Source organism: Aricia agestis, chromosome 13 (genome assembly GCF_905147365.1).
Source record: "Aricia agestis chromosome 13, ilAriAges1.1, whole genome shotgun sequence".
NCBI classification, from domain to species: Eukaryota; Metazoa; Arthropoda; class Insecta; order Lepidoptera; family Lycaenidae; genus Aricia; species Aricia agestis.
The window spans coordinates 10,447,018-10,474,440 of record NC_056418.1 but is presented as its reverse complement, the minus strand read 5'-3'; the positions used below and the strand labels follow the sequence as shown (position 1 = coordinate 10,474,440).

At 36.8% G+C, this 27,423-nt stretch overlaps 2 protein-coding genes and 1 long non-coding RNA gene across 3 annotated transcripts in view; 1 reads left to right on the top strand and 2 right to left on the bottom strand.

The window, feature by feature from the left end:
• The window catches only part of LOC121733406 (serine protease persephone-like), a 7,901-nt gene extending 6,272 nt beyond the window's left edge, over window positions 1-1,629 (bottom strand). The window contains exons 1-3 of the mRNA XM_042123650.1: window positions 1,509-1,629; window positions 1,356-1,434; window positions 285-460 (exon numbers count right to left, since the gene is read on the bottom strand). Of these exons, the coding sequence (XP_041979584.1) occupies window positions 285-460; window positions 1,356-1,434; window positions 1,509-1,566 (313 nt within the window). The 5' untranslated portion in view covers window positions 1,567-1,629. The remainder of the gene's footprint in view (window positions 1-284; window positions 461-1,355; window positions 1,435-1,508) is intronic.
• Window positions 1-7,553, top strand: part of LOC121733409 — a 13,825-nt gene extending 6,272 nt beyond the window's left edge. Inside the window, exon 2 of the long non-coding RNA XR_006036551.1 lies at window positions 7,524-7,553. This is a non-coding gene — a long non-coding RNA (uncharacterized LOC121733409). The remainder of the gene's footprint in view (window positions 1-7,523) is intronic.
• Window positions 6,965-27,423, bottom strand: LOC121733407 (serine protease persephone-like). The gene is made up of 10 exons (XM_042123651.1): window positions 27,247-27,423; window positions 26,904-26,982; window positions 24,266-24,417; window positions 22,604-22,630; window positions 21,826-21,917; window positions 17,052-17,161; window positions 15,469-15,612; window positions 11,604-11,719; window positions 8,748-8,905; window positions 6,965-7,652 (listed from the first exon to the last, which is right to left on the bottom strand). The coding sequence occupies exons 1-10, from the start codon at window positions 27,308-27,310 to the stop codon at window positions 7,488-7,490; spliced, it is 1,107 nt and encodes a 368-aa protein (XP_041979585.1). The 5' UTR covers window positions 27,311-27,423; the 3' UTR covers window positions 6,965-7,487.

The following is a 27,423-nucleotide window of genomic DNA, read 5'->3' as shown; positions in this document are numbered from 1 at the left end:
GAGGTCACTGTTAAAGTAGTAGCGCTGAAAAAGTATTTCAGCAATTTTATGGCCAAACAAATGACGCTGGGGGCGCTAGGGCACTTGCCTAGATACAAATAACAAAAAAATTGCTCTTTCAGCGCTGCTACTTTCACAGTAAGCTCTATAATAAGGTATAAGGGACACAATAATACACTCCCTAAACTCTAAAGTATGTTCACATAGTTTTGTTATATCCTGTATATGTAGATACTAGATATACTATGCCATTAACAGTCATAAGTCATAATGGAAGTTCTTACCTTGTTTTTTAACCGATACAGTAGTAGTTAGGGGTGGCACAGTGGTAGTCCTCGGTCGCTCGGTATTCTTGTTTTTACCTGGCAACACATAATCCTCTGGTGGACAGCACACAATCTCCATCACTTGGTGGAAGCCACATCTTGTGAACGGGTGAAAATAGTTTTGTCTGATCGCCCTGAAACATTTAACGTGGATACAAGCAAAATTCGAGCTTAAAAAATATCTCTACTTATACACCACCGAAAATAGGACTGTATCCTTCTTTTTTGAAAGTTGGTAAAACATTTATGACTATTTGAGAAGGTTCCGTAGTTGTTTCATATATTATGTAAATTGTTTTATATACGATATGTAATACCTAAATATTCTGTCTTAATTCATTATTATCTTAATTCTTAACGTAAACCATAAGAGGCGTAAACTAAGCTCATCATCGCCAGTTATAATGCTACCAATTCAAAATAATTTTTATTTACTGTTTTAAAAATAAAAATTAAAACACATACCTAAATTAGGTCGACTTTGACATAAACTTTAACTATAAGAGATACAAGACTCATGCCTGTTTTCACCAACCGGCTCCTAACGCTAAGTCCTCTAGCGGTCATTAAGGGTACATATCCTTCAAGATTTCACGAATTTTTGTGTGTCACGTACGTCCTTGGAGCGTAAGAACTTTTGCAAAACATTTTTTTTAAATGTGTTTGTTTTAAGAGATATTTGACCCGCAAAGATCGCTAGGGAACACTTAGCGTTAGGAGACCGTTGGTGAAAACCGGCATCAGTCGTATTTTTACTAGATATTGCGCAGTATTTTGCATAGGAACTGTACATTTTGTCGTAATAAAAACTACCCTATATCCTTTCTCGTGGCTCAAACTAATCTATAAAATATATAAATAGCAAAGAATAACAATAACAATCATTTATTTGCAGAAAGTGCACAAAAAGTAGTTCAAACAAACAAGTAACAAAAAGTTAAAAGACACTTTCGCATTAATTATTATGAATGCACAATATGCTCATGCACAGTACACTATCCATTAACAAAACATTTGATAAACACTAACCTCACAGCGACCTTACAATCAGTAATAATCATACACGACCCGTCAGTCACATCGTCGTTTGGAACACATTTGTCACCAACTGCAACATTTTTGGCAAATTAGACACACTTTAACATGGCAACACTGATCACATCATGCTCATTTCATGCTTACTTTCTCCAGACTTGACGACGATCGCGTAGAAGAACAGAACAGCGTATTTCAACCACATAGTACACGACTTAACGACGCAATGAACAGCTGTACTCTGAGATATCGGTTTATTTTCCTGTTGTGTGCAAACTTGCCAGTTGCCCGCAACCGGTTTCGTATGGGAATCACAAAGATCGCATTATACTCATATTTTTTTAGGGTTCCATACCCAAAAGGTAAAAATGGGGCCATATTCCTGAGACTTCGATGTCTGTCTGTCTGCCTTCAGGCTGAATCTCAAGAACCGCTATACCTAGACTTCTGAAGTTTTCACAGATTATGTACGTATTTCTGTTACCGCTTTCACAATAAATACTAAAAATATGTATGTTAGTCTTTATAATATTTATAATATGGGTTAAGGTGCCTGCTTTAAATAAATCTCTTTGAAAAATAAAAACAAAATAAAATTTATATTTAGAGCCAATTTCACCAACCTCTCTTTGTTAAATCCTAACAAGGCATTACTTAACGGACCTTGGAAAATTAAACAGACTGTTAAAATACTTATTACTTATGTCCCACAGTAAAAATTTAATACGACATGTTTGCCGCAATGTGTCACTTTCTTCCATAGTTGTATAATAGTAAATAATGCGACCAAATTAAAATATCACTGATCGCTTACATTTGTTACGCTATAATAGTTCTTCTTATTTTACCAGGTAAATAATTATTATCTGTCAAAGATGAAAACATGAATCATAATACAAACTTTTATTTACATATTTCGGTTTGGTAATTTTGATACAAGTTAGTATATTTGCAATGTCAAGGAAAATCCGAAGGCTGAATTTTTGGCAAAGTGAAAATAAATAATTATTCATAACTATGAAAATAATTAATAATAAAGACGTAGCGGAAACATGGCGGAAAGACTCAAAAGTCAAAACAGATTCTTTTATTGATATTGCATATTATTATTGTCTTTGAAAGTTGTTATTTTGACTCATATAACAGCCTGTTAAATATTTAACGGACCTCCACAGCAGGAATTAAATTTAACACCGTGTTAGGTGATTTAACATGACATTTAACATGACATTTAACATGACATTAGGGCATGGTGGAACGCTCGATAGCTCTAACAGGCCATTAACTGATTTAACAAGCCATTATTTAGTACTAGCGACCCGCCCCGGCTTCGCATGGGTATAAAATTTTTAAATCTGTAATATCTTCGAAAATATTCATTTAAATCAAATGCTGTAAGGGGCCATATAGATCTATATTATTAAATCAATAATGTTTTTAAAGTATTTAATTGAATAAGGATTACCTATTGCCGTAATATAGACAGGGTGTAACAAAAACAAGTGATAATACTTTAGGGTGTGTACGTGTTCCTTGTAGAGATTTCACTGTGAAAGTAGCAGCGCTGAAAGACCAAAATTTTTTTTCACTTTTGTATGGGCAAGGGCCCGAGCGTCACGAGTTTCCTCATACAAAAGTGAAAAAAATTTTTGGTATTTCAGCGCTGCTACTTTCACAGAGAACTCTCTACAGGGAACACATACACACCCTAAATTATTATCACTTGTTTTTGTTACACCCTGTATAAGTATAGAAACTCACGTAGAAATTCAAAGATGACGCGTCGTAGTTTTTTACAATGTTCGTCGTAGATTCCCACGACACGACGTCGCATCGTGAAACGTGGTACCAGTTACGACACGACGTCGTATCGTGTTTATGTGTCCCGGCTCTTACCGCCGTACTCAGAGACATTAAGTTATGATTAACCTTCAATTAAATGAAGAGTTGAAGAATGAAGAGTGTATGTATGGAGCTTATGTCAAAATTTTGAATTAATTACATTTAAGTAATTAATGTTCCACTCTGAGTTCGGCAGTTAGAGTATGACGGCTATTAGATAACTGATTTATTGTCTAGGCAACCGATGACAACCATAGACATACATACCGCGATTATTCACGTTATTATAAATTAAAAAAAAAACATATTTACATGGCAGATTCATTTAATATCAAATAGTATAAAATATAAATATATAAAAAATACTTTTTCTTACAAGCATCAGTAATATTATTCGCACGGACGCGGATGTTTGATTGGCACAAAAATTATAAATACTTACGTAATTAAAATTAAAATTAGATTTGTTTTCATAATCAAAAACAAACTTATGATATAACAAAGATATTACATTCATAATATAAATAAATATGAAAATAAAATACATGCAATATGCAACAATACAACAGTGATAGATTTGTTCATAATATCACAGACCAGCGGGGCTAAAATGGTCGCTTTGGAGAATCATAATATTATTAATCATTTAAATATGATTCATTTTTTAATATCACAAAATGGTCACTCTGCTTGCAATTCATGTCTAGTAATTCATAGTCTAAGCGATAAGTTGAGAATGGCGAAATATAGAGATAAGGGTCATAAAAATACGTGCGATAGCTCATTAGATTCGGGAAGACGTCTAGAAAAATGTATCGGAAGCGTGTATTAGCACACAAAAAATTACAAAAGTTATAAGCAAATTAGGTTGCAAAAAAAAATAAATTATGTTTTTGTTAAAAACTAGGAAACTATTAACATTTAAGAAATTTTAAAAAAAGATTCTTAAAGAACAGGAAATTTCCATAAAAAAATCCCAACTCCCGGAATTCTATCTCTATTATTTATAATATTAATTTAACGCTGAAAGTAAGCCTCCGCGCGGCATTTTTAGGTAAAGCGCGTGGCTTGAAAACCGAGCACGTCACACTGATTATTTTTTTAAAGGTATTAAATATTAATTAAAAAATTTCAAAAACTTATGGTGTATTTCGAACACTTCAAAGAATTTGCTCCCGCTGGAAATTTAACTTCAAGTTAATTTTTCAACAAATTAGACAAATGTTAACTAACGAAATTTTTTCGAACTTTCGTCCTCATTGCACTATAAAGAAAACGTTTAAATAATTTTCGTAAAATTTTTCACTTCGTGGAGCCCTTCATATAAACATACTTAACAAGATCACGCCATAAAAGTTAAAAAAAAATTCATACTATGTTTATAATCATTTTTAACTTGAACAAAAAACTAGAAATCCACGTAATATTGTCAAAAAAAAAGTTGTTTCATTTATTATCACGTAATTGATTTCATATCAATGAAGGACATGTATTATTTAAAAGAAAAATTTTTTTCCGCCATTTGCTTATAAAAAATTTATAAACCAATGGACTATTTCGATGCTTTTAAAATTTTTTTTTTCTTACTAAAGGTAAGAAAAAAAAATTTTTAAAAGCAAAAAAATCTGAACTTTTTTAAAACAAATTTTTAAGTTAATAAACAATGAAATTGTTGATAAAAAAAATTTTTGTTTTTGTAACCATATGGAAGACAATCAATCATGATTTTTGAGAGGAAATTTTTTTCTAAAATAATAATTTAAACAATTGAAATATTAAAAAAAACGATTATAAACAATAAAAAATTGTTATTAAGAAAAAAATTTGTTTCTAAAAATCATAATATTTTCAAGAGAAAATATTTTTAAAAGCATCGAAATAGTCCATGGGTTCATCAATTTTTTGAAAAATTAACTTGAAGTTAAATTCCCAACGGAAGCAAATTCTTTGAAGTGTTCGGAATTCACCATAAGTTTTTGAAAATTTTAAATTAATATTTAATACCTTTAAAAAATTAACCAGTGTGACGTGCTCGGTTTTGAAGCCACGCGCGCTACCTAAAAATGCCACGCGGAGACTTACTTTCAGCGTTAAATTAAAATTATAAATAATAGAGATAGAATTCCGGGAGTTGGGATTTTTTTATGGAAATTTCCTCTTCTTTAAGAACCTTTTTTTAAAATTTCTTAAATGGTAATAGTTTCGGAGTTTTTAACAAAAAACATAATACCTTTTTTTTGCAACCTGATTTGCTTGTAACTTTTGCAATTTTTTGTGTGCTAATACACGCTTCCGATACATTTTTCTAGACGTCTTCCCGAATCTAATGAGCTATCGCACGTATTTTTATGACCCTTATGTCTAAATTTCGCCATTCTCAACTTATCGCTTAGACTATCATACTAATTTGACATTCGTCAGTTTGACTGTTTTGACGATTCAGTTTCTGAATTGATTGCAAAATGCGACCATTTTAGGGACGCAGTTATAGTATTTTTCCTTAGTCTATGATATTGTCCAGTCCCTAATTTTATATTTTGAGTATTTGTTATATCACATTAAAAATCATTTTAAAAGATCATAGAACATTTATTCGTCAGTTTTATATACAGGGTGCAATTCAACCTCCCGGCCAAATTTCGATATTAATATTGATCCTTGTTAAAAATACAGCGCGCGCGACGCGTAGTGCCTACCGCTCCCCCCTGGCACCACCCCCTGCATCACCCCCGTTCTACCCGTCGCCGCGAAGTGACCGTTCTTCAAAGATTTTAAGTGAGATAAAATATGATGGTTTAACAATTTTTACACCCTATTTTTATCGGATAATAGACTCTCCTAATGATACCTAAGCCCTTAAAAAAATTGTCCGGTAGGCTTAATTGCACCCTGTTTTTTATTTAAACATAATTTCAGTAGACTTGAATAAATATATGTAACAACTTATAAAAATATCTACTTCTTAATAAAAATACGCAGTGTATAATATGTTTTACAATGGCACGCTCATTTTCATACAAATGGAGCGACATGCGGTATCTATCTTGATCTATGTCTGTGGCGACAAGGCTTTATATGAACGTGGACGGGGCGCTGCTGGTAAAGGAGAACTCAAAAATGACGATTTGTATGATGACAGCGTTAGTTCTTTTTTCACCACGTTCATTTAAAGCTTTGTCGAGCTGTAAACAATCCGACCAAAATCCGACATGTCATAATATGTTGCACAATGTGTCATATCAGAATATTCACGGAAACGTTGTCAATCGTCGAACATAACTTTTTGTTTACTGTCTACGCTGATGCTGCCTTCTAACATGGAAACACTGCATTAATTTATCCTATAATGAATTAAGATATACAAGAAATACAATACTTCTAAAATCTACTTCTAATATTTCACTACTACAATATAAGTATTGATTTATATAATATTATGTATCTCTAATAATATCTAAAAACAGTTAGTGTAAATTTAATTTGATGCAAGGAATCTTATCTAAATTACAATATATTCAGTCCTAAAATAATAAATGCTTTAAACGATGTGAGAGAAGGTAGTCGTTATGTTGGGCATTTTGTTTTTCTATTTTGATTTATAATTTCAAGCCGTTTGGATCTCATTATTTAATTACATTTGTTAAGTAAATATTATATAATTCAGTTGTCAATCGATGCTCTGATAGATAATAATAATATTTTAGTCTCGAAATCGGGCGGGCGGGAGCGGCGGCGACGCGTGACAATGTATAGATTTATATGGATATGCAGTCTATTCGGCTTATCCATATAAGTCTTTACATTGTCACGCACAGCCGCCGCTGTTTTCGCCCCGCTGCCCGATGGTTTCGAGACTGAAGCCTTATAGGCAACATCCCTATTAAGATTGGATCAGTAGTCAGTTGCGATACGACTTACGTAACTTATCGATATCGTATAAAATTGCGAATCGATTAGCTCACTTTTGCAATTGCTTCAGAAGTCGGTTGCGATGTGTCGATTGTCTAATATTGTTTTTATCTGTCTTCGAGCTAGGTTAATTAAATTTTAATCGGATTACAGTTATTACCAGTCGAGACATATTATATCGATATGGATGATAATATATCTGCGACTCGATTGAGGCACGATTGCCATAGGGTCAGTAGTCACTTGGAGTGCGATGAATGAGTTTATATATTGGGTTATGTTAAATCCAACTATCAGACACTTATCGATGTCTACTATAACTAGATTAGGTCACAATTGCTAATCAAATCACTAATCGATATCTTAACTCGATCATCAATTCGGCCAGACCTGCGACTCGATCCAGTCGAGGTAGTGTGCGACGCGCGTGTAGACGCCGGGCACGGGCGAGCCGCAGCCGCGACCGAATGACGTGATGCCGATTATGCGGTACAGACCGTCCGTGCCCGTGAGTCCTTGTAAAGGGCCGCCGGAGTCACCCTGTTGAATAATGTAAAACAATTATAATGATATTTAAAAAAAATCCGCGATTAAAAGCTGTAATAAGTGCCAGGAACCTAAATACAAAATATTGAACCGATGAAATCACTAGAAGTTTACAACGTTTTATGAAACAGACATACCAAATTTTCTACCACGACTGGCGAAAGATCAGGTGCAGAGTGCAGACCGACTTATTGCTAGCTTCTTTTAATATTTTAATAATTCTAATTAGAACGTTTAATTAACTATACATAATATATTACACCAGTGCTGCCACCTTTAGAGCACGGTCTTTTTTAGCGTATTGTTTTTTTTTTTTATAATTAATAATAAAATTAAATAAAAGTAAATATTTAAGAGGGCTCTCATATAAAAAACACATTTTTTGTCTACTTTCGCTCTATATCGGTACACCCTACCCTCCGTGCCGTTCGTTCGTCGGACTTGCCGACTCGCAATTGGCCGATTTTTTTGTTTTCGTCTTTATTGCTGTATGTGTGCTTGTGTACTGCAGTGTATTGTGAATTTGATGTCGAATAAATGTGTATTATTATTATTACATTCGCATTTATAATATTAGTTTGCAATTTGCATGGAAATATCGTTTATCTGGCATTAGAGTCAGAGCCAGGGGCAGCCTTAGACATTTTAAAAAAGCTGCAGGTCGTTCTTACCTCTTCATTTCGAATGGGCCGGCTCGACCGGTGAAATCTCACTCTCACATAAAATCGACGTGAAACAGCGCTTGTGTTGTGTTTTGACGAGTGAGTGAGTTTCCGGAGGCCCAATCCCCTACCCTACTCCCTTCCCTACCCTCCCCTATTCCCTTTACCCTCCCCTACTCTATTACCCTATTACCTCTTATAAGGCCGGCAACGCACCTGCAGCTCTTCTGATGTTGCGAGTGTCCATTGGCGACGGAAGTTGCTTTCCATCAGTGACCCGTTTGCTCGTTTGCCCCCTTTTTTCATAAAAAAGGTAAGAACGAGTACCTCTACCTCTACATGTAAGAACGATTAGCAGACTAAGATCTGGCTGCCTCTGGCTCTTGGCCTTTTTTGAGTGATATTTACACCTCAATATTAAGCCCACCTGGCAAGTGTCCCTGATGCCCTGCGGGTCTCCGGCGCAGATCTGCTCGTTGGATATCCCCACTGGCAGCTTGCGCCAGTTGGTGTAGGACTCGCCGCACACGCTGCGCGACACCACCGTCACGTTCGCCTTGAGGAGCAGACTGCTCTTCGTATCCCCTGTGATTTTAAACGTAACGTATTATTCACAAAATTAAGACACATATAATATAAGAAGTAGGTACTTATTCGATGCATAAGCTGTTTTGTCATCTGGAACACAAATTTTCTTACGGATGTCCCATAAAAAAATTGTGTGTCAACTGCCACGGTACACATGTAAGAAGTAAAACTTTCTTAAGACATTTCATTTTTCTAAGGCCGGCCATAGACGGACCGCATCTTGCAGTTAAAACCGACTGCAAAATGCAGTCACCGCACGGCGATCTGCAGTTTCCATACTAAATTCATATCCGCAATACAAGGACCGCTCGAGCAGACAACAGTTCTTCAGCGCTTGGAGCAGTTGCTCTGCGGTCGTATTGTAGTAGTGGAAGACTTTAACGCGACCGCTCTAGAGCAGTCGGTCCCGACTCCCGACTGCAACTTGCGGTCCGTCTATGGCCAGTCTAACTGCCGTACTCAGAGTGGAACATCAATTACTTAAATGTAATTAATTTAAAAATTGACAGAAGCCTCATACATTATCTGTCAAACTCTTCATTCAATTGAAGGTTAATCGTAATTAAGTGTCTCTGAGTGCGGCAGCAAGCGCATGAACCTACGAATAATAAAAACTATGGAAACGTAATTTCCATACTTCAATCGTTTTGAATTTGGTTCTTTCTCGCAGACTAAAATATGACAATAGCTACGAAACACTAAAATTCTTTAGGAAATAAAGCCGTTGACAATAATTGCCACTTGTATAAAAACACAAAATTGTGTACCGAATAAGTACATGCATAAATTATGTATGTATTCGGGTCAGATTTTGTAGACTAGCGGACAAAATTTTTGACACAGTTCCTCTTCCTTAGTTTTTGACCGACTTCCAAAAAGGAGGAGGTAGTACGTTCGGCTGTATGTATTTTTTTTATGTATGTTCAACGATTACTCAGCCGTTTGTGGTCCGATTTACAAAATTCTTTTTGTGTTGTATAGGGTTTGACTCGAATTTGGTACCATGTTCATAAAAGTGGTGACTTGATGATGGGATCCATGAGTAATCGAGGGAACTCCTCAAAATTTATATGGAAATTTATAGTGATTTCGATTTATTCTGAAGTGTTTCAGGCATATACTACCAAAAAGTAAGATTTTGCACCAGGATGTACCCTGGTTCCGAAGGTACCCAACAGAACTTTTTAATCCTTATACAAGATGTAACAAAAATAAGTGATAATACTTTAGGGTGGGTATGTGTTCCTTATAGAGAGTTCACTGAGAAAGTAGCAGCACTGAAGGACCAAATTTTTTTTTCACTTTTGTATGGGCAAGGGCCCGAGCGTCACGAGTATCCCCATACAAAAGTGAAAAAAAATTTGGTCTTTCAGCGCTGCTACTTTCTCAGTGAACTCTCTATAAGGAACACATACACACCCTAAAGTATTATCACTTATTTTTGTTACACCCTGTAGATAACTTCGAGGATTTTGGCTTTATGTAAACTACTCCAAACAAAAGCCAATGGACATTATTTCTGCTGAACATAGGCAAAATTTTATTTTGGAAAAAAATGGGTTTCGTAAGATATTTGGGTTTTTCGGACGCCAGGTGTAAAATCAACCAGAAAAGTTACTTTTTTTTCGTACGCTGCCGAAACTATAAAAGATAGAACCATAAATGTTATAAGCAATTGTAGATTTTATAAATATCTACAAAAAAGTCCGCGACACACTATACTTATCTATGTCGAGTGAGGCACAATAACCATTTTTTTATTTAAAAATCTTGAATTTTTTTGGACTACATTTAAACGCGTTTATTTTACTTACTTATGCTATTAATCCTTACGAAAATAAATTATTTCATCACTAAGTACAGTTAATGTAAATAAAATTTGGTCTTTAACTGATTAAAATTGGACGTTTAGTTTTGAAATTATGGCAAAATTAAAATATAAAGATAGTGGGCGTCACCAAGCGGGGGTGCGTGTGCGGGAGGAAGACAATCTGTGCAGTGTGCACTATGCATCCCTTCGGATAATTACTGCGTCCACGTCGTCGATGTCAGTGTTGTAGTCTGTGAATTGACCTGGGAATCATTTTGCTGACCGAGTCTTTCCTGGGTAGGCTTTTTGCAGCCGTAACCGATATCCACGTGGGCGGAGCCGCGGGCGACCGCTAGTAATAATATTGACAACTCTAAGACAACGAACTATAAGTAATATAGCCTTGTGGTCTCATAGGTAACTAAAAAGGGTAAAATTATTATTTTTTAACAAAAAATTAAAACCGACTTCCAAGGTAAAAACAAAAGTAATATTCTTAAACAATCTAAAAAGAATCAAATAATTCTTATTCCTTATTATAGTGCCGTCTTCAGACTTCGAATAAACCTCAACTATTTCTGTACTCAATCTTCATGCTTTTGAAGTCGGTACCAGCTTACCTTAGCGTAAGTTCTATGTCAAGGATCTCAGAACTTTTCCGGACTGGTAGCGACTTCAAAAGTACGAAGATTGAGTACAGAAATAGTTGAGGTTTAGGCGAAGTCTGAAGATGGCACTATAATAAGGAATAAGAATTATTTGATTCTTTTTAGATTATGTTTAAGAATATTACTTTTGTTTTTACCTTGGAAGTCGGTTTTAATTTTTTGTTAAAAAATAATAATTATTATTCGTAGGCATTAACAAAGCAAAGATGGTACTGACTGCTGTTGCTGGTCTTCCCCCAGCCGGTGACGGTGAGCGGTCCGGCGGGGTCGGCGTCGGAGCTGTACAGGCACGCCGGACTCACGTCCATGCTGAACTCCACCCCCTTCTCCAACCTGAGTGTCAATAGGATAAGCATATTTTAATGTTTGCTTCAAAATCCCCTAAGGCAGAGGATCTCAAACTTTTCGGTGGCAGAACAATTTTGCAAACAAATTTTGACGGAACCCCAAATTTTTTTAAGGTGACACCATATTATGCAAAACAAGTCGTATTTCGCTCGCGGAGTTCTCTTTGAGTATGGCTGCTCTATTGAACACGATTAATAGAATCTAGTATCTACTAATCTACTAGGCCTAGTAATCTTTTCATTGTCTAGAACAGCGGTTCGGAAACTTTTTTGGTCGCGGAATCTTTTTAAGGGGTGACATTTTTGGCGGACCCCCCACAATTTTTTTAAAAGCTTTTATTTAACTTGCTCTGTATGTATGTAAGTATGTATGTTACGGTGGAATTTTGCAACTCAATTTTAAGGTAGATATATCAGGGCTCCTCACACTTTGAGAATAGCTGGTCTTAGAAAAACTACTATTATTATGCTAAAAGAAGCATATTTTAAACTTACAAATCAGATAAATTTTATATTATTAGAGATAGCATACGTTATTAGGTCAGGTTATGTCGACTCGACATTGTTGAGTACAGGTGCCGTACCACGAAACTGTTTTGAGACTCAAACAATCGAACGAGAATGCCGCGTCCTACTCTAACAAACGTGAAATGAGTGAACGTTGTTAGAGCAGGACGCGGCATTCTCGTGCGATTGTTTGAGTCTCAAAACGGTTTCGTAGTAGGCCTACAGGTTAGAAGTGATCTGTCAACTGACTGGACTAGACTGGACAACGTAGAGTCCAGTCAGCAGACATGACACTACTGAGTCTGCATAGCACAACCGAATCACGTAAGTTCCTCAACTGCCTATGCATTAGTTTCCTTGATTGTTATTAACATAGTAAACAGCTCTTGGATTTTCCCATATAAATATAGTATTCAAAAATAGAATCATTGTGAACCGATAGTCAATGAGTAATGACGTCAGGTGTGACATCAGAGATTATTATATGACATAATTACGCTACACTGAGTTGCATTGCGTATAGAATGGGATTTCCGTACTTTAAGATAATTATTAAGGCCGTCACTATATCAGCGTTTCTATAAATGAAGACGTGAAGTGAGTGAATGAAGTCGGTAACTAACATTTCACAATATACGGACAATTACTCTTATAGTATTCTCTATTGATATTACCTCAACAACGCTAGATCGTGGTACTTGGTCTTACCTCAACACGCTAGATCGTGGTGCTTGGTCTTACCTCAACAGCGCTAGATCGTGGTACTTGGTCTTACCTCAACACGCTAGATCGTGGTGCTTGGTCTTACCTCAACAGCGCTAGATCGTGGTACTTGGTCTTACATCAACACGCTAGATCGTGGTGCTTGGTCTTACCTCAACACGCAAGGTCGTGGTGCATGGTCTTACCTCAACACACTAGATCATGGTACTTGGTCTTACCTCAACAGCGCTAGATCGTGGTACTTGGTCTTACCTCAACAATGCTAGATCGTGGTACTTGGGCTTACCTCAACAGCGCTAGATCGTGGTACTTGGGCTTACCTCAACAGCGCTAGATCGTGGTACTTGGGCTTACCTCAACAGCGCTAGATCGTGGTACTTGGGCTTACCTCAACAGCGCTAGATCGTGGTACTTGGGCTTACCTCAACAGCGCTAGATCGTGGTACTTGGTCTTACCTCAACACGCTAGATCGTGGTACTTGGTCTTACATCAACAGCGCTAGATCGTGGTACTTAGTTTTACCTCAACAGCGCTAGATCGTGGTACTTGGTCTTACCTGAACAGCGCTAGATCGTGGTAATTGGTCTTACCTCAACAGCGCTAGATCGTGGTACTTGGTCTTACCTCAACACGTTAGATCGTAGTGCTTGGTCTTACATCAACAGCGCTAGATCGTGGTACTTGGTCTTACCTCAACAGCGCTAGATCGTGGTACTTGGTCTTACCTCAACAGCGCTAGATCGTGGTACTTGGGCTTACCTCAACAGCGCTAGATCGTGGTACTTGGGCTTACCTCAACAGCGCTAGATCGTGGTACTTGGGCTTACCTCAACAGCGCTAGATCGTGGTACTTGGTCTTACCTGAACAGCGCTAGATCGTGGTAATTGGTCTTACCTCAACAGCGCTAGATCGTGCTTGGTCTTACCTCAACACGCTAGATCGTAGTGCTTGGTCTTACATCAACAGCGCTAGATCGTGGTACTTGGTCTTACCTCAACAGCGCTAGATCGTGGTACTTGGTCTTACCTCAACAGCGCTAGATCGTGGTACTTGGTCTTACATCAACACACTAGATCATGGTACTTGGTCTTACCTCAACAGCGCTAGATCGTGGTACTTGGTCTTACCTCAACAGTGCTAGATCGTGGTACTTGGGCTTACCTCAACAGCGCTAGATCGTGGTACTTGGGCTTACCTCAACAGCGCTAGATCGTGGTACTTGGGCTTACCTCAACAGCGCTAGATCGTGGTACTTGGGCTTACCTCAACAGCGCTAGATCGTGGTACTTGGGCTTACCTCAACAGCGCTAGATCGTGGTACTTGGTCTTACCTCAACACGCTAGATCGTGGTACTTGGTCTTACATCAACAGCGCTAGATCGTGGTACTTAGTTTTACCTCAACAGCGCTAGATCGTGGTACTTGGTCTTACCTGAACAGCGCTAGATCGTGGTAATTGGTCTTACCTCAACAGCGCTAGATCGTGGTACTTGGTCTTACCTCAACACGTTAGATCGTAGTGCTTGGTCTTACATCAACAGCGCTAGATCGTGGTACTTGGTCTTACCTCAACAGCGCTAGATCGTGGTACTTGGTCTTACCTCAACAGCGCTAGATCGTGGTACTTGGGCTTACCTCAACAGCGCTAGATCGTGGTACTTGGGCTTACCTCAACAGCGCTAGATCGTGGTACTTGGGCTTACCTCAACAGCGCTAGATCGTGGTACTTGGTCTTACCTGAACAGCGCTAGATCGTGGTAATTGGTCTTACCTCAACAGCGCTAGATCGTGCTTGGTCTTACCTCAACACGCTAGATCGTAGTGCTTGGTCTTACATCAACAGCGCTAGATCGTGGTACTTGGTCTTACCTCAACAGCGCTAGATCGTGGTACTTGGTCTTACCTCAACAGCGCTAGATCGTGGTACTTGGTCTTACCTCAACAGCGCTAGATCGTGGTACTTGGTCTTACCTCAACAGCGCTAGATCGTGGTACTTGGTCTTACCTCAACAGCGCTAGATCGTGCTTGGTCTTACCCCAACACGCTAGATCGTAGTGCTTGGTCTTACATCAACAGCGCTAGATCGTGGTACTTGGGCTTACCTCAACAGCGCTAGATCGTGGTACTTGGGCTTACCTCAACAGCGCTAGATCGTGGTACTTGGTCTTACCTGAACAGCGCTAGATCGTGGTACTTGGTCTTACCTCAACAGCGCTAGATCGTGCTTGGTCTTACCTCAACACGCTAGATCGTAGTGCTTGGTCTTACATCAACAGCGCTAGATCGTGGTACTTGGTCTTACCTCAACAGCGCTAGATCGTGGTACTTGGTCTTACATCAACAGCGCTAGATCGTGGTAATTGGTCTTACCTCAACAGCGCTAGATCGTGCTTGGTCTTACCTCAACACGCTAGATCGTAGTGCTTGGTCTTACATCAATAGCGCTAGATCGTGGTACTTGGTCTTACCTCAACAGCGCTAGATCGTGGTACTTGGTCTTACCTCAACAGCGCTAGATCGTGGTACTTGGTCTTGCGCGCGTACTGCGGGTGTATCACGATGTCGGCGACGCGCGTGTCCGTGTCCGGTGAGTAGCGGTCGCCCGTTATGTCCAGCACGCCCATACGCACTATAGACGGCTTTATCCTGAAAATATTAATACGGTTTTAGGGTTGCAGAGCAAAAAAGAAAAAAAATACGTGTGGCACTCGGGCACTGCCTCGAATCTCGATAAAGCGTGTGTGTCAGGTTTTTTTTCGTTACGTAATATCTTGATTCGGTCGTCGCGCTCAAACCCGTGATATTAGCTATGCAATAGCTTAAAGGTGGCCATACACGGGACAATTATCGTAACGATTTATCTCCTCGATGTTAAAATCGAACGACAAATTGTACGTGTGTAGCAATATCGTAAACGATTTTACGTTCAAAAGATCGATTGGACGATTTTCTTGACGATCGATCGAAACGGCAAATTGTCCCGGGCACCTTTAAACCAGAACATTGCAACACATTGTAAGAATTGGATATTCATAATATATAAAGATTGTAAATTATTTTATAACATAAGGCAAAGCTAAGTTACATTACGCTTTCATTAGTGAATTGTGGGAGTGTATTATTATATTGTAATATTTCATTCCTCGTAAGCTACGAAGAATAAAAATATTATAGTGAGGGTCTGTTTCACCACTTCCTGATAAGTGACGAATAGGCTATCCACCAATTAACTTGACAGATCAAGTATGGAGAATCTGTCAAAAAAGTTGTGAATAGCCTATTCAGCACTTTATCAGAAAGTGGTGAAATAGGCCCTAAGTGTGGCAAAGCGTGTGGCAAATACTGCTGATTGGAAACTTCCAATCAGGAGCATGGAAATATATGTGTAGAAATATGCTGGACTGAATCCCAATTAAATGTTTATAGCTTGGGACTGGGGTGACAAAATCATTTACGGCTTTACTGAACAGGTTTCAAAGAATAAAATCATGGAGAATTCTTTTTAAGTTTAAAAGTAAGCGCTATAAAAACTTGGGGCCTGATTCAATAAAAATCAACTGGTCGTTCAGTTCATAGTATTGAACACATTACACACTTAAGAATTTTATAATTCTTAAGTGTATTCAATATAGGTTTATACCTATTTACACACACTATAAATTATACTACTTTGTAGCTTGTCTGATTTTAATGTCCACCATTATTAGTCTAACCGCCGTACTCAGAGACATTTAATTATTATTAACCTTTACGTGATAATGATAAAGTGTAATGTGATTGTGTGTGTGAATGTGTAAATAATATATATTAGGATAAAATTGTTCGGCGTGCATCTGTTGTCTGATTGCCATAACACAAGTTTTTACTTAGCATGGGATTAGACGACGTGATGTACGCTACCTAGCTTTTATACTATTGTATATTATTGTATGCTTAATAAAGAATTTGAATTTAGCCTTTAATTTAATGAAGAGTCTGACAGATAATGATTGGGGCTTATGTAACAATCTTCATTTGATTACAGTTAGGTAATAAATGTTCGTCTCTGAGTGCTGCGTTAAGGGCACAAGGCAGGTTGTACTCACTGGTCCAAGGTATCCACACAGTGAGCGGCAGTCAGCACATAAGTTTCCGATATCAGTGAACCGCCGCACTGGAATATGTAGGTGTCACCGTTCTCATAACCCAGGGCAACCTGCAAAACAAAAATATTACATTGGTTAATCCATACTTCCATAATGATATGTGTCTTCAACCTCTTCATGCCCAAACCGCTAAACCGATTTATCATTTATAGTCAGGAAGCCCTAGAACCATTTTTTCTTTATTACTAACCAGCTAATTTTTGTGAGTAGCTTCATTTTGATAAGACAAACACCTTTTTTATCTGCGAAAAATCTTGAAATTAGTAGCTAACAGAGATAGAAAGAGTTTCATACTTTGATTTGAAGGTTCTAAAATATGGATTGTTCAATTGTTTGTCTTATCAAAATGAAGCTACTCACAAAAAATTAGGTTGTTAGTAATAAAAAAAATGTTCTAGGGCTCCCTCACTATTAGCTGAATAGGTAATATAGGTACGCAAAAGACGGAGCAGAGGGCGCTACGTGCACCTACAGTAAATAATCCGACATGTTGCACTCGTCTCAGAATATAGGCAAAAACGTTGTCAAAAGTCGCACAAAATTGTTTGTTTAGTGTCTATGCTAAAGACACTGCTGCACTCTAGTGTCATTGCAGTAATATTATAGCTTATCCCATTTAACAATGGTGTTTTGGCTAAAATCAGAATAAGTCGGTCATAAAATGTCAGTTAGGAGACAGCTGTTTCCCGCTCACTTTTTGTGCCTTTGATGTTTTGTTAAACAAGCAGCCTAGCTCAATGTTTAGCTTTTAGTTTTAGTATTACTTCCATGTTATATCAAATTATCATTCTTCCGTGAACTATCCATGTTGCCATTAAGAGGCCGGGTGCCATCGAAATTCTCATACATACGTATAGTCCGTCAAGAAAGTGAAGAAATTAAAAAGTGGCAACATCGTAGTGTCATCCCTATTTTTTTAGATTGATTTGAAAGGGATGACACTACGATGTTGCCACTTTTTAATTTCTTCACTTTCTTGACAGACTATAATATCCAAATCATTATCTCATATGAAAATATTTAACATGTTTGAGTTATTTTTCAGCTTAAAATAGTATTTACCTAGGTTCCTGCACAAAAATTTACTACAAAATATTTAAAATCTAAAAAATATTTTTAGTACAGTACTTACTTCCAGAACCTAAACCAACAGGTTTTATAGTTTCACTAACGCAACGATATAAAAATTCAATTTTACACAAATTAACGGCGAATAACAATTATTATTAACGTTAACTTACGTTAATTCTTTTCAAATGTAACGCTTTAACGTTTAACGAAGCTAACTTTTTTGTACCGGATTAACGATTAACGAAGTTAACTACCTATATTTTGATTAACGGTGCCCAGCCCATGCTAATAATGATAAATATTTGGATTTGGGTAAATCCGATATAAGTCGTCGTATCAAGGTTAGATTTTAGTAAGTATTACATATTATTTCCAACTACAATAAAAACTGTTCCATGAATTGATATCTTTGATCTAAGACAGCGGTTCTCAAACTTTTTTGGTGGCGAAAACCTTTTAAGAAGTGACATTTTTGGCGGACCCCCAAAATGGATAGTTTTTTCTTTGAATGAATTGACTCCATGCTGGTGTCTGATGATATTTCAAAACATATAACGTCCTTCTTTTTGGAAGTCGGTTAAAAACGATTTATGTATCGCTCGTGGAGCCTACGTAATTACTGTGATATCATTGCACGGATTATACCTACGTAAGCATTTAACAGTAAACGTGACGGTCCGCTTGTTATGGAAACAACAACACATATATTAATAACTAGCTGTTGCCCGCGACTTCGTCCGCGTGGACTTCAGTTTATAGCGCGCGATGTCAACAAAATTGGTGTCCAAAGCTTTAATAAAAAAAACCCTGGTATCCCTTAAATCAAAACAGCTGTGCAGTGTGCACATATTTCATTTTTTAAAATTAAACTTTATATATTATGCCAAATTTTAAAGCTTATTTAGCCCCCCAATTACATAACTTTACCCATAAACTATTTATCATTGATAGGTTTAAGGTTACGTCACTGTTATATATAATATAAAGTACTGACTTATTAAATAACGTAAAATAGAAATAACAATCGAAAAAAAATCGAAACTTAAATGCACAATGATACCACCTCTTATAGAAAGATGTTGGGCAAGCGTTAGCGCGATGTAAGAGACGCGCGGCGCCATCTAGTATGAATTTTTGGAACTAACTTAATTTGAACAAATTTTCGTATTTTCACCCCCTACAACCCTTTTTTCCGGTAAAAAAAAGTAGCCTATGTCCTTTCTCAGGCTTTAGACTATCTGTATACAAAATTTCATTACAATCGGTTCGGTGGTTTTGGCGTGAAAGCGAGACAGACAGACAGACAGAGATACTTTCGCATTTATAATATTAGTATAGATTTACTAGCTGTCCCGGTGAACCTCTTGTCACTTTAAAACCTTCCCTAGATTTCTACGAATATATTAAGACTAAAATAAGCCCAATCGGTTCAGCCGTTTTCGAGTTTTAGCGTTACTAACACAATTGAAAATGATAATTAATAGTAATAAAGCTTACCAATATTACCCACAAGCTGTGAGTGATGTGCCGTATATGTTGAGGCAAATTACATTTATGGTGTGTAAGGATAACATTACACAATAGTCAATAATTATAATTGATAATTATTAATTACGTAATACACGCAGAAATTAATTGGGCACCTGTATCATAGTGTTTCCGATACATAGTTGTCTTGTTAACTTCTGCGTGTTATATTATTGTATTTATTATAATAATAATATCTATGGACGCTTCACACCACGTCAGTCTGGCCCCGTGCTAAGTACCTGAAGGACTTGTGTTACGGGTACCAGACAACGGAAATATATTTAATACTTTTATAAGTACTATGCATATATTTAAGATTTTTATTATATCATACACATATTTAATACACATCCAGACCCAGGAACATTCAAAACTTTTTGTTCCGTCGGCGGGATTCGAACCCGCGACCCCCGGCTTGAGCTGCCAACAGTCCACCAACTGAGCCACAGAAGTCGTCAAAATAATGTTTATTGATAATATTTTAAATAATAATATTATAAAGCCTTGTGTAAATGTCTATTGTATCGATCAATTCGCTTTATGGCTATATTGCCTATGACGTAAGATGAGCAACTCCAATAATGTATTCTGCGGGAACCGTCGATTTTCGGAATTGAGAGTAGATAATACATTAAAAAATGTCGAAAATAAGTTAAGAATGTCAGTATGTACTATCAGAGAAGTTAATTCATAGGCAGATGGCGGACCTTAGTAATTTGGGCGCGTTTTGTCAAACCCAGCCGACCACGGAGCTAATTTCAGCCGACAGATCATAACTTACTATTAAATTGACAATTAACATAATCCAACCAAATGAACTAGCCGCCGTACTCAGATACATTCAATTATGGTTAACCTTCAATTTAATGAACAGTTTGAGGCTAACCGGCCCCCTAGACGAGCAATTTTCAAAGTCAAGTTAGACATTTGCGGTTGCATAAATTCGCACCAAGCTGAACATCAATAATATTGTTTAGAATATGATTACAAATGATATTTGTATGTCCCACATAACTATATGGGACATTCCAGTCAAGTTAGACAATTGAGGTTGCATAAATTCGCACCAAGCTGAACATCAATAATATTGTTTAGAATATGATTACAAATGATATATTTGTATGTCCCACATAACTACCTATGTAGGACATTCAAATATCATTTGTAATCCGTACAGGGGAACTCCCCTGTATGGATTTTCAGTTTTCTTGACCCAAGGTCAAAGGTCCAAAAAGTTTGTTTATCTCGATTTTTAGCAAAACGGTAAGGTTTTTATAAAAATCCCTGAAACAAAATTACAAAATTGGAGGTCATAAATTAATCATGTTCTTAACAATTTTACCGATTTTAAGCTTGGTGCGAAATTATGCAACCTCAATTGTCTAACTTGACTGGGGTATGAAGGCGCGCGATGTACAATATCAACCCTAGACGGACAATAATCTTTCGCAATACGTGATATTGATCAATATTATTGTAGGTCTAGGCGCCCACTTAGGTCAAATTTTTAAATTTATTTATAACTAATGTTCTACTCTGAGTGCGGCAAATCTGTCAACTTCCTGTGAATCAATTTCTTCGATGGAGCGTATAATGACGATGATTTGATTTGATTTTGATTTGATGATCGTTAAGAGGAGTCCACACCGCCCTTTTTTCCATACAAACGTTGTCCCCTGTTTCCTCCCGGATAATGCTAGTAGAGTTATAATTTTTTTCCTGAATATCTACGGCCACTAATACAATGTCCCTATGTTTTCTTTTTTTCATAATTTAATTATTAAATAAGATATGAACGTTCAAAAACCCAAAAATATGGCCAGAATTTCCGCTGTGTTTAAACGCCCAGAAAACAGATTTGGCTAGAATATACAAAAAAAAGCAAAACATAGGAACACAGCTCAAGCCTTTTTTTAATCTTTAATGAAAAAAGTACTTAGAACGGTTAAGTTTTGGAGAAGGATCAGGGGACAACGAATCGTTGATTTTCTGGATTTTCTGCAGTTGTCTCTATCGCGTTCTGCGGTATAGGGTTGAGGTAAGGGAGACAGCTATAGATATTACACGTACTTTTTTTTATTTCTCTAGCCCCTGGTGTACCCTCTTAACTTACCATGTGAGGGAATTCCCCGCGCTCGACGTTCTCGCCGCCTGTGATATGCAATCCAAGCGGAGGTATACTCTTCTCCACCAACTTCTTACATTCTGAAAGAGACAGAAGTATCCGAGGTGTGAGTAAGATTCCGCACTCATTAGGCGAAAAACAATAAAAACACAATGACCCTACAGTAATTAGTGGGTTATAAATCTATCCTACTGAGGTGTATAATAACTTTATTTCTTATTTCTTGTGACGAACGCGGCATTTTATTATTTAGCTGAACCTATCACAAGTCATTGCCTGTGACTTCGCGCGTGCAGTGACCAGCGGAGCTAAAATGGTCGCTTTGAAGAATCATGATATGAATCATAATATGATTCATTTTTCTAAAATCGCAAAATGCAACTCTGCTTGCAATTCATTTCTGTATTTTTGTACTGATTTGACATTTGTCAGTTTGACAGTTTCGACAATTCATTTGCTGAATTGATTGAGAGGAATTGCTAAATGTGACCATTTTAGCCCCGCTGCTGCGGCGGTAAGAGTAACGCGTAGGTAATGTTCTTAATTCTCACGGTCCCCTATATTATATTTGCGCTAAATTTTATCAAAACCGGTCCGAACTAACGAATCACCTTTCCTCTTTATAATGTTGTTTACCTTATTCAAATAATTTTTAAACATATTTATGAACAATTTACTAGTTTGTTATTCGCAAGTTTTTCTGTAATATTCTCTTATCAATTATCATGCATTGTATTATTAGATAATATAATATATTTCAACTTACCTTTATCGGCTTTCCTTGAAGTTTCACCTAAAATTAATAGCAATAATAAAATTATGATTTAAATTGAATTATTATGATTAGGTACACATCTTGGAAAGTGAATTTTTTTCTGAAGCTTTAACATATTTTAATTTAATCAATCAAAGTATTAGTCGATTAACATGGCAGAGGATATAATAAGGTTGAGTTGAGAGGCCATGCCTCTGGTGCAACTCAACCTTATTATATCCTCTGCCATGGTGGTAAAGTTAAAGTTATGGTTATAGTTAAATATGGCGTCCTTTAGCTCTAACTTTAACCTTAACTTTAACCGGAGAAATTCACAGATGTCTGTTGCGTTTACTTTTTTTATTGAAGCTACAGGTAACTGGATTGAGGGTATTAGAAATTGAATTATCCGTAAAAATCGACAGGAAAATTAATATAACAGTAACATAGTAAATTTTCAGATATACGTATGAGTGGAGGTTAAATATGGCGTCCTTGGTCGCCATATTTAACTTTAACCAAAGCTTTGACATTTTGCACTGTAGTTAAGGTTGGGTTGCACCAACTAACTTTAACTATAACTGTAACTTTAACTATAACTACAATGCAAAATGTCAAATCTTTGGTTAAAGTTAAAAATGTCAAATCTTTGGTTAAAGTTAAAAATGGACGCCATCAAGACGCCATAGAGCCATAGAGCTCGACAAGGTTTTAAATGCACGTGGCGAAAAAAGGAACTAATGCTGTCATCATACAAAAACACCATTTTTGACAGTTCTCCTTTACCAGCAGCGCCCCCGCTCACGTTCATATAAATAACCTTGTTGGACCAGCTGTCATCTGTCAATTTCTCCGGTTAAAGTCAATGTTAAAGTTAAAGGACGCCATATTCAACTATAACCTTAACTTTAACCACGCCTCTGGTGCAACCCAACCTAAGTATAGTTAAAGTTACAGTTATAGTTAAAGTTAGTTAGTGCAACCCAACCTAAGACAAACTCTGTTATGCAATAGCAAAATATGTAACATTCGGTGCTGGATTTTTATTTATTATGAGTGTAGGCCACTTTTTATCCGACGAAAACTGCCGCCCGCTTACGGCCGTTCCCAATATTTGATCTATCTCTGGTTTTGCCCAACTAGAGATAGGAATAGCTCACATTAGACATTAGAGACATATATTTTATGTCAATTGTGAGCTATTCCTATCTCTAGTAGGGCAAAACCAGAGATAGATCAAATATTGGGAACGGCCGTTAGGGCGCTACCGGCCCCCTAGGACTCTGCGGTCCTAGGCCGTGGCCTATACGGCCTATTTATAAATCCATGGCTGGTAACATTTATTACAAATTAAACAATTTGAAGTACAGTATATTCACCATTTTGTTCAAGATTACAGTTCGACAAGGCTTTAATTGAATGTGTGAATGTCAGTCAATGTGCGCTGCTGGTAAAGGAGAACTGTCAAAAATGACGTTTTTGTATTGATAGAAGCGTTCCTTTTCTCGCCACGTTCATAAACAGCCTTGTCGAACTCTAAACTGCATTTTTGTTTCCACAGATACAAAAAGAGTTACAGAATACAGTCATGAAAGTAGTTCATATTGTAATTATTTGAATAGACCAGTAGAGATGATATGGTGAACTTCCTATGCTGTAGAAAATAATATTTACCACCAAATTTTTGTCCTGTTTTGACTGTAGTAGTTCTTGTTCTGGAGGTGGTGGTCTGAACCCTGCCGCCGGCGCTGGGGCAACACACTATCTCCGTGATACCACTGAACCCACACCTGGTGAACTGGTGGTTACCATACTCTCTGATCTCCCTACAAGAAAAAAAACCTTTTTTACATAATAATAATAATAGGTTGGAGAAAAAGTTTTTTGCATTACTTATAGTAAGTATGAACTTGTCATAAAATCTCTTGGGCAATACCTGGCTGATTTTGGTATCATTAAAAAGTTTAAATTTTACAGAAGATAATTCGAAATTAAAATTAGGTATTCGTAGGGTACAAGTACTTAAATGTGAGATTTTAATTTGTTTTTCTTATTGAAATGAGTGATTCTGATGAAGAAATTCGATACATTTTAAAATTTTATTACAAAAAAGGTAAAAATGCACACAGGCCGCGAAAAAAATTTAGTGAAGAAAATAGCGCGGTTAAACGTTTTCAATCCGGAAATTTTGATATCAAAGATGTACGTCGCGTCGCTCTGGTCGCCCTGAATGTTACAGACAAAACTGATGCCATTTTTTAAAAAGTGAAGCTAAATCGGCATATTAGTAGTTACGATGTAGCTGAAGAACTGGGGATTGACCACAAAACGGTTTTGGTGCATTTGAAAAAAGCTGGGTACAGAAAAAAGCTCGATATTTGGGTGTCTCATGAGTTCACTGAAAGAAACCTAATGAACCGTGTACTCATATATAATTCTTTATTACGACGTAATGAAACCGAACCATTTTTGAAGAAGCTGATAACTGGTGATGAAAAATTGAAAAGTGGATCACATACGACAAGAATGTGCAAAAACGAATGTGGTCAAAGGCCGGTCAGGCTTCACCACGGAGCTAATACTAAGAGGAGGTGTTGTAATCAAGTTTCCTTATAAAAAGACGCGTGACAATTTGCGGAGTGAGGGGGTGTCAAGCTCCGCCCACTTCTCAATATTTCATCTATCGGCTAAAAGCAAAACTACTAGCTTAGGTCGATGTTGATGTTACTACGTAGTTCAACTATCTTACACTAGATGTCGTTTTGTCTTGAATATTATGGGACGTACTACGGCCCTGGGTATTTTTTACGTTTCAAATAGTTATCATAGGTGACGACAGATGGCGGTTTATAAGTAATAAAATAATAAAAGCTATATAATCACGGTTTTAGCTATTAAATGTGTTTAAGACTAAGTGTATAACGGTTTTCAGTATTCAAGTATGATTATTGTAATAAACTTATGCAAAATTATACGCATTTACGTCTGTATTATCTTTCAAAGGTTTGGCCACCTAGTGTCAAGTAGTATAATTAACGCTGAAAGCTGAAAATTATCAGAACGTCCTTTCCTTGTTAAATACGCAGAAAACACCAATTTATTGGGATGTCTCGTTACGTGTGCACCTGACAAACGCTGAAAGTGTACTGACTTAAGCCCCGCCCACAATGATGACGTCAGGACCTAGTTGAAAATCACAGTGCACAGTTGCTTAGGCCAGCTCCTCTTTGTATGAGCTCCGTGGGCTTCACAGACTGTGGCGAAACCCGGTTTAACTCGCAACAAGGTGATGCTGTGTGTGTGGCGGGATTTGAAGGGCATTATTCATTATGAGCTGTTACCGCCATGTAAGACCATCGATTCTGAACTGTACTGCGAAAAACTGATAAAAATAAAGCAAGAAGTTGAGAGAAAGCGGCCGGAATTAATCAACAGAAGGCGTGTGGTTTTTCACCATGATAACTAGACTTTACATATCTTTAGCCACTCAGCAGAAGCCCAAAAATTTTTATAGCAATGGGAGCATGTCCCTACCAACAAGATGGCAAAAAGTTATCGAACAAAATGGCACCTATATACTTTGGTCAATTGTAAATAAACTTTATAAAAAAACCTTTTGAATTTTTATATAAAATGCGAAGAAACTTACTTTTTCAACCAACCTAATATACTGTTGACTAATGGCCCGTATCTGAGTTTTTTTGACAGGGGTTTATTTATTCACTATCGCTTTTGATTGGCTAGCATCAATTAACTAATCAACAACAAGTAGGTGCTAATTTTAATACTTCAGGCCCTAAGCGATCACCGGCAACCACAATAACAATAGAAAGCTACTGTGTCTCGTTTTTCCTCGATCGAGGGATTAAAACGGGAAAAACCTCATTTTCATACATTTGACCTTAAATAAAAAAAATTGCACAAGGAGGATGACCAGGGACTTTTGAGGTTTCATTTATAATAACTTAATTAACATCTCTACCAATTTTCAGCTCTATGCGAATTATTATTCCTAGGCTACGATTCTTTTGTTATATCTAATTGGACCGGACTACTTAGATTTTTGGAGATAAGTCAATAACAAGTTTTTTGTATATTCAAATCAACCTGTTCCAAAAAAACTTGTGTAACAAGCACAAAATATAAAAGATGTTTTTCCTACTTTAATGTGACATGTTAGTCATAGATTGATTTTTTTTACCGTTAAAGTAGGATCATCATACAATTACTCAAATTATAAAGCAGCTAGTTACAATTTGATATACCATTTACTTTTATATAGATAACATTATCAAGTACGTTTGACCCTGACCTCAGAGCCAGCTCGCAGTTAGTCACCATTTGGCAGGAACCCTTTGAGATTGTATCGCTCGGAGAACAGCTATCACCCACTGAAACAAAGTGACATTTATTTTTGACGTGTCTTAATTTAAAAAGAAATATTTCATAATCCTATACTTATATAACATATTTTACATTACTATTCACCTAAATATATTTAAAGTAACTCAAAGAAAGTTTTGTTAGGAATGTTTATAGTAGCTTTCTGATATTTTTAAGTACTTATTATCTTTATAGGAATAAAAATATTGCTGACTAAAGCTTTTACAAAATATGTACATAACAAGTTCAGATAAATAAACAATATGGTTTACCTTCTCCAGCTACTACTATTTTGAGGAATAGTATATAAAATACAGACTGCGGTTTAAGCCACATATTTGCTTACAAATATTTCAACAACTCTGCTAATTTTCCTTCTAAGTTTTTAATAAAATACTCTTATATCGCGCACTTAACCAAAACCGGTTTTTAAACTGTAAGTATTGAAA

What these genes read in the sequence shown, in the direction of transcription:
- LOC121733407 (XM_042123651.1), bottom strand. Translation starts at nt 27,310, where the DNA reads ATGTGGCTTAAACCGCAGTCTGTATTTTATATACTATTCCTCAAAATA. An exon ending in AACTGCGAGCTGGCTCTGAG is followed by an intron (nt 24,418 to 26,903) that starts GTCAGGGTCAAA and finishes TTTTTCTTGTAG; the next exon opens with GGAGATCAGAGAGTATGGTA. An exon ending in AACAGGACAAAAATTTGGTG is followed by an intron (nt 22,631 to 24,265) that starts GTAAATATTATT and finishes TATTAATTTTAG; the next exon opens with GTGAAACTTCAAGGAAAGCC.